The 7,223-nt window shown below is 38.3% G+C and overlaps 1 protein-coding gene across 5 annotated transcripts; it reads left to right on the top strand.

Annotated features, from left to right (window-relative positions):
* Positions 1-6,718, top strand: LOC105156841 (ATP-citrate synthase beta chain protein 2). Of its 5 annotated transcripts, none has more exons than XM_088878880.1 (17): positions 1-249; positions 1,426-1,529; positions 1,649-1,751; positions 2,530-2,595; positions 2,680-2,803; positions 2,971-3,105; positions 3,412-3,472; positions 3,570-3,646; positions 4,188-4,343; positions 4,431-4,559; positions 4,662-4,794; positions 4,891-5,018; positions 5,128-5,233; positions 5,387-5,463; positions 5,573-5,643; positions 5,789-6,073; positions 6,408-6,718. In XM_088878880.1, the coding sequence occupies exons 2-17, from the start codon at positions 1,430-1,432 to the stop codon at positions 6,481-6,483; spliced, it is 1,827 nt and encodes a 608-aa protein (XP_088735006.1). In that variant the 5' UTR covers positions 1-249; positions 1,426-1,429; the 3' UTR covers positions 6,484-6,718. The 5 variants fall into 5 exon arrangements, with proteins under 5 accessions (XP_088735006.1, XP_088735007.1, XP_020548339.1 ...); XM_088878881.1 differs by having other exon boundaries at positions 1,422-1,529; XM_020692680.2 differs by having other exon boundaries at positions 2-245; positions 1,411-1,529.
* The last annotated feature ends 505 nt before the right edge of the window (positions 6,719-7,223 follow it).

Genomic DNA, 7,223 nt, shown 5'->3' with positions numbered 1-7,223 from the left:
TTCAACACCTTAGCCTTACATTACATGTACAGTATAACAAATACATACACACAAAACACGCACAACTTGTAGTTTAATATTCCAACCCAATCACTTGTGAGCTACCTGCACGTTGCCACCTCAACCCCCCCTCCACATCTCAGCCCACCAATATACACTGTTCTAATACCCTTATATAAATCCCACTAACTCTCTGCTAGATCATACATTCTTGTACTGCCGATTTGTATTCTTGTTGAGAAAAGGCAGGTACATTTGTTTTCGTGATTCTTGGACTTCTTTTCTGTTGAATTCTTCTTTTTCCTTTTCTACGCTCGTCATTTATGCCTTGTTTGTATGTGGGTTCGGTGCAATTCTTGATTCTTGGATCTGTTTTTGGGTCCTTTTCGTTGTGATTTCTGTTGATTCCTATCTGTGTCTGTTGTGGTTAAAAGAAAGTGGTTTGAATTGTTGGATCTCTGTTTGATTTATGTCTTTTTCGATGTTCACGAGGAAACATCATGCCATGGTTTGTTGTTTACTGAGGTGGCTTTAGTTTAAATTTCCCTTTTGGGAATCTGTGAGTCTTTGCCGGCAACTCGAAGATTGTAGAGAAGGCAGAGCTCTTTTTTATTTTAGTACGTGCATGTTTTCTGGCTTTATGGTTAATACAGTGAGATCTGTTGTTTGGTTATTTAAATGCTCACTCGAGTCTGCAATTAATCATATCACTTATGCTGCAAATTTCTTTAGTTTCTGGTGTAATTTGTGCTGTTGCATTGTAATTGGTTGTGTTGTTTCAACCTGATGGAACAATGTTGGAATCATGTGACATTAAACTTCTTTGCCAGATTTGTGGATGACAAAATAAGGTTGTGAGAGCCCAAATCTTTAAGATAATCTTGGAATCGTGGGAGCAATCTAAAATTCTTACTTAGGAGCATTTTAGAGCGAGAGTATCATCATGGTGTAAGAATGATCTACGTTAGGTGATGGTTTGGCAGAAAAGTTCCATTCTTTCGGTGATTAATAGGGATTTACTGCTGATCTCGGAGATTAGGTTGAAGATCTGGTTCACATATTTCTTGAGTATAGGGTCTTGCTGTTAGTTGAACTTACTATCCACCAGCAACAGCGTGCTTATTAGTTCTAGTTTGGTGTTTATCTACTTTACTTATATCCTCAGTAATTCATCCAGAATGCATTGGTAATGGAGATAATGTGCACAGTATACAGTGGGTAAAGTTTTGGCATCTCTAAGCAAAATATGATATGATTTTAAGCTAGAATGATCATCTGATTTGCTTGGAACAGCTGAAATCTGGTTAATTAAGAGTAGCTAGAAGGGTCAAAGAAAGTAATGAAAAGTCATGCTATGCTTTGCACTATGTATCTGTTGAGGAATCCTTCTTAATTCGTGTTTAAATTCAGAGGTGTTTCAGGCAGCACCATGGCAACTGGACAACTTTTCTCGAAAACTACTCAAGCACTATTTTACAATTACAAGCAACTCCCAATTCAGCGGATGCTTGACTTTGACTTCCTCTGTGGTAAGTCTTAAGTAATATCTGCTTTCATTTGACTTCTTATCACAACTGCCTATTCATCTACTGATTGGTTCAAAATTTTGCCATTGATTGACTTCCAAGTTTTGTGTTTGCTTATCCAGGGAGAGAAACTCCTTCTGTTGCTGGAATCATTAATCCAGGTTCTGAAGGATTCCAGAAACTATTTTTCGGTCAAGAAGAAATTGCCATTCCAGTTCACTCGACGTGGGTTTTATTTTCCTTGTTATACTTTTATCCGGCTTTCAATTTGGATTTAATGGCTAGTGGCCCAAAACTTTTCTTTATTTAATGCACTAATTTTCTTGGGTACATATCTAATTTTGCAGAAAAGTTAGGTCAAGATATTTCATAAAAATGTTGCCATTGTCTTAACATGAATTTAGCCCCAAAAAGAACTTTGTGGATTATAAGTACCATGCACCTCACTGAGTTCATTGGTTTTGGTATTCAGATGATTGACTGTGCATCTGTACATATCAGGATTTTGGAAAAAGTTAATACATTCTGTTGATGACTGAAGAAAAGGTGAATAAAATAAAGTTTAAATCTCTCTCTACCTAGTAAGATTCAAGTACACTTTTTAACAAAAATCAGGCAGGCCCATTGCTTTGATGATGTCCTGTTCCCACTTCTGTGCTGCTTGAAGTTCCCAGATATTCTCTAGTCCAGATGTTCTCTCCATATAGGAGGTCTCTATCTCAAGCCACTGAGGAACTCAGTTACCTAGTTATCAGCAATGTCTAGTGTTGGCGCATGACATTACTTTTGATTCATAAGAGAAAACTTTTAGTATTTGTTTAAGTGTATATCTGAATAACGACATTGATGACCATCTGAGTTAATTTCAATAATCTAAAGTGAGTGGTTAAATATGAAAAAAAGAGAGTTGACACCAATAGTATGGTTCTCTATAAACTCCATTATTTTCATGATAGCTAGTTATCACTCACAATTTTATTGTTCCTTTTTTTCAATGTCACAGCATTGAAGCGTCTTGTGCTGCGCATCCTACAGCTGATGTTTTCATTAACTTCGCCTCGTTTAGAAGGTTGGTCTTGTTATTAGAAATATCCAGGTACTGATGTTCTTGCTACTTGTATGATCTGATTACGATACTTCAATTTTTTTTCAGTGCTGCTGCGTCATCTATGGCCGCTCTCAAGCAGCCAACCATAAGAGTTGTGGCTATTATAGCTGAAGGTGTCCCTGAGTCCGACACAAAGCAATTGATTGCTTATGCCAAGGCAAACAATAAGGTCACTAGCGTCACAGTATCTTCTTGGTTTATCATTCTGTATTAATCTTTCTTTTGCCTATTTGCAGTTATATAATGTATTTTTTTCTTACTGTAATACTTCTTATTTGCTTGTCCTTCATGAGTGTTATCAAATATTTGTTTCTTACAAAGATGAGCATGTTTCAGGTTGTAATTGGCCCTGCTACTGTTGGAGGTATTCAAGCTGGAGCCTTTAAGATAGGTGACACGGCTGGAACAATTGATAACATAATTCAGTGCAAGTTGTACAGGCCTGGATCTGTTGGCTTCGTCTCCAAATCTGTGCGTAATCATTCAAAACTTCCTGTCTTCATTACACTTAGAAATCAAATATAAAGGATTCTATACTCATAATCTTATGCCTATGTAGTGCTGAGTTTTACCTATGTGGACCTATCTTTTATATAAACAGTGTTATCTGCCTTTTTGTGGTGTGGGTCAACTGGATGCATTTTCAAATCCTTTAGTTAGACATTTCTTGCAGGATTTAGTGAATGCTGTTACCTTAGCCAAATTTTAGCATATGATGCTGAATTATTGACCACTGTTTGAGTTAAATCTTCTAAAAGGTTTGCTCCTCAATTACAGGGCGGCATGTCTAATGAATTATACAACACTATTGCTCGGGTCACTGATGGAATCTATGAAGGTACAGAATCTAAATCCTGGACCCTGGGGTAGTTTCATTTGTATCGCTGTTTTTTCCAGCTTTGAGTTTAATTGAATGTTAATTGTGATTTGTATAGGTATTGCAATTGGAGGAGATGTGTTTCCTGGGTCGACACTTTCTGATCATGTCCTGAGGTTTAACAATATCCCTCAGGTATAGCAGTTCTTGTTCTGTTCCTGTTATTCTTTTTGATAATCTTCTTTATCTATTTTAGGGTGTGCATCTGCGAACTAGTATCTTGGAAGGAGACTTGATCTCAAGATGCAGTTACGGTGTTGAGTTTTCTTCTTGTAGTTGGACCTGCTGAACTTTCTCTCATAAAATTGTAGAAAATAAAAAAATTGTTGACCAATTGGTAAAATCTGTTATTTCTCATCATCTACTTTATAAAAAAGTTGCATATGTATGATGTCTGGTGTTCTAAAAATCCTTGATCCTTCTGCGATGTCTGCAATTTATACTAATAAACTTATCTAGCATAGGCCATAATTTTTCCTGTGTGAAATTTTGATGAAATAAAAATCAAACTTTTTATGCAGACATTTCATTTTTTCTGATTACAATTCATTAAGATTTTCGAAGCCTTACAGGTTAAGAGTTCTTGAGCCTGCTTGCTTTCTTAAGCTTTATCTAGACAGCATTGAAAATTGGAGCTTATGGACTGGCCTTAATCATGATTTTCTGATCAAAACAGGTCAAAATGATGGTTGTTCTTGGAGAACTCGGTGGACGTGATGAATATTCTCTAGTTGAGGCCCTGAAACAAGGGAAAATCAACAAGCCTGTGGTTGCCTGGGTCAGCGGAACTTGTGCTACGCTTTTCAAGTCAGAAGTGCAATTTGGTCATGCGGTGAGCAAATACGTCTTGGGTACACTTAGCCCAACTCTTTTATTTCTTTGTTGAGTCTTGCATCTAAAATTTTGATTAATTGCATAGGGGGCTAAGAGTGGTGGTGAGATGGAGTCTGCACAGGCGAAGAATCAAGCACTCAGAGAAGCCGGAGCAGTTGTTCCCACTTCTTATGAAGCACTTGAAGGTGCAATCAAGGAAACGTTCGAGAAATTGGTGGGCATTTTAGATATTTGATAACAGACATACTGCCTGAATAGTACTTCTATGTTTTTCACTGCCGAGTAGTTGGTGAAGTGCTTGGTTCCTTTCTATTAGGTTGAGGCTGGCAAAGTATCGCCAGTGAAGGAGGTGACACCCCCTCAAATACCCGAGGATCTTAACACTGCAATCAAGAGCGGAAAAGTCCGGGCTCCGACGCATATTATTTCCACAATCTCTGATGATAGGGGTATGTAAATTCAGTTGTCTATTCTTCATTTTGCCGTCCCAGAGATGGATTGTTCGGAATTTTAAATGCTCATACTCGCCTTTTACGAAACCGCAGGTGAAGAGCCAACCTACGCTGGCGTCCCAATGTCCTCCATTGTTGAACAGGGATTAGGTGTGGGTGACGTCATTTCTTTATTGTGGTTCAAGCGGAGCCTTCCTCATTATTGCACACGTTTCATTGAGGTGATTTTATATTTCATCTTTGTAGTTTGTTCTTCAGTTTCCATTTCCTACTTTTATTTTGATACTTCGACTTACACCCGTTTACTCAATACTGCTATTGGATCTCCAGATTTGCATCATGTTGTGTGCTGACCATGGTCCCTGTGTCTCTGGTGCTCACAACACCATTGTGACGGCTAGAGCTGGAAAAGACCTTGTTTCCAGTCTTGTTTCAGGTAGGCTACAAATCCCTTTTTTCCCTCCTGTGTCGATCGGTAGACATTTTCTGATAAAAAATGTAAATATTTCTCATATCTTCGAAACAAAAGGGTGATGGCTTTTTGAGGTTTTTCTGATTACCGGGAAATGTGACTGCTCTTGCGAAACAGGTTTATTGACTATTGGTCCCCGATTCGGTGGTGCTATCGATGATGCTGCTCGATACTTCAAGGATGCTTATGACAAGGTTAGTTATCATAATTTAAGAAAATAAAAAAAACTAAGTACTCTGCTTCTGCTGCCTTCGTCTATCTCTCTCTGATCTTACACTGGCTTCACACGCTGTTTCTTCTCAGGGTCTTTCACCTTATGAATTTGTCGAAAGCATGAAAAAGAAAGGCATTCGAGTTCCTGGTATTGGGCACAGGTAATGACTTACTCAAGTTTTGCTCCTTGATTACATAAAAAATCTTTGAGGATGACAATGAAGCACTTGATTGAACTGTTGAGGTTTCTTGCCTAGTAAATTCAAAGCTTACTCTGAGAATATTTTGTTTGTTTTGATTGAAAAGAATCAAGAGGGGAGACAACAGAGACAAGAGAGTAGAACTACTACAACGGTTCGCACGCTCCAATTTTCCGTCCGTGAAATACATGGAATACGCTGTTGAAGTCGAGACATACACGCTCTCAAAAGCGAACAACCTAGTCCTGAACGTCGATGGTGCCATCGGTTCCCTATTCTTGGATCTTCTTGCAGGCAGTGGCATGTTCACAAAGCAAGAAATCGATGAGATTATTGCGATTGGTTACCTCAATGGTCTCTTTGTGCTCGCTCGTTCCATTGGTCTCATCGGGTGAGTTTCATGTCCGACCCTCGTTTGGGGATAATTATGTTTTCAGCCTCTAAGGTTTAAATATATTACAAGAAATCTACTCGTCCTTGAAGAATCACACCGCAATCTCAGCAATCATGTTTCACATTACAATTCCCTCTAAAACCAAAGTGGCCGAGGGAAAATTGGTATAGTAAAACATGATATGCCAAGGGTGTTGATGTAATTTTTCAAAATTAAGGGGTCTCTTTAACAATATTTTGAAATTTCAAGGGATGTCGATGTAATTATCCTACTCCTCTGGCATTTCCTTAGTTACCCTTTTCTGATGATCTATACTCTCCCAACATTTCAGGCATACGTTCGACCAGAAGAGACTGAAGCAACCTCTCTACCGCCACCCGTGGGAAGATGTTCTCTATACCAAGTGAAATTTTTACACACGGAAACTTGCTAAAATCCTGCGGTCTCCACGACGCACAATCCTCATCAGAGGTTTCCGTTACTGTCTTGTTGTGCCATTTTCAAGTCTTCTTTTAAGTAATTCTACTGCTAACTAAAAGAGCAGATCTGAGTGCTTGTTTTGTAAGTTGTTAACAACAGTCGCCAAGAGTTCTTTTAAGTTGTAGCTTCACCAAGAAATAACACATATAATCCATTGTTTCACTTATTGAAGAAAGCACATATTGTCTTGTCCTGTTAACGTTAAGAAAATTGCAAGACAGATGACGAAACGTGTAAGAACAAGAAGCAGAATCAAACAAAAGTGTAAACGTTTACATCCGCAGCCGCCCAAGTTCTTTTACTGCCACACAATTTCAACAATATGTTTATTATCAACTGTTAGATCATGCATGGTATATATGACGATGACCGACAAAACATTAAGATTGTACAACTTAGGATGATGATCATAATTGGAAGTGGAGAATGGTAGGTGTAAGAGAATTGGTTGTAACTTGTAAGAATCCATAATATGTCATAGTACTAGTCAAAAAACAAGTGTGTGGGTGGGGTGGGGTGGGGGGAGGGGTACTGGGAATGATAATTTTGGGGGAGGGGGAAGATGAGATGCAATAATTGTACAAAAATTCACGTGGGGTGGGGAGAATGTGATCTGAAACTGAAAGAGATGTATAGGCATAGATAGCTGTAATTAAATTATCTTTTT

Source organism: Sesamum indicum, linkage group LG3, assembly GCF_026168435.1.
Source record: "Sesamum indicum cultivar Baizhima isolate 11 linkage group LG3, ASM2616843v1, whole genome shotgun sequence".
In the NCBI taxonomy this organism is placed as follows: Eukaryota; Viridiplantae; Streptophyta; class Magnoliopsida; order Lamiales; family Pedaliaceae; genus Sesamum; species Sesamum indicum.
This window is presented reverse-complemented; position numbering and strand designations above follow the sequence as displayed.

Coding starts and splice junctions, on each gene's coding strand:
- LOC105156841 (XM_088878880.1), top strand. CDS start 1,430: ATGGCAACTGGACAACTTTTCTCGAAAACTACTCAAGCACTATTTTAC. Junction 1,530..1,648: donor TGACTTTGACTTCCTCTGTG/GTAAGTCTTAAG, acceptor TTGCTTATCCAG/GGAGAGAAACTCCTTCTGTT. Junction 4,795..4,890: donor CACAATCTCTGATGATAGGG/GTATGTAAATTC, acceptor ACGAAACCGCAG/GTGAAGAGCCAACCTACGCT.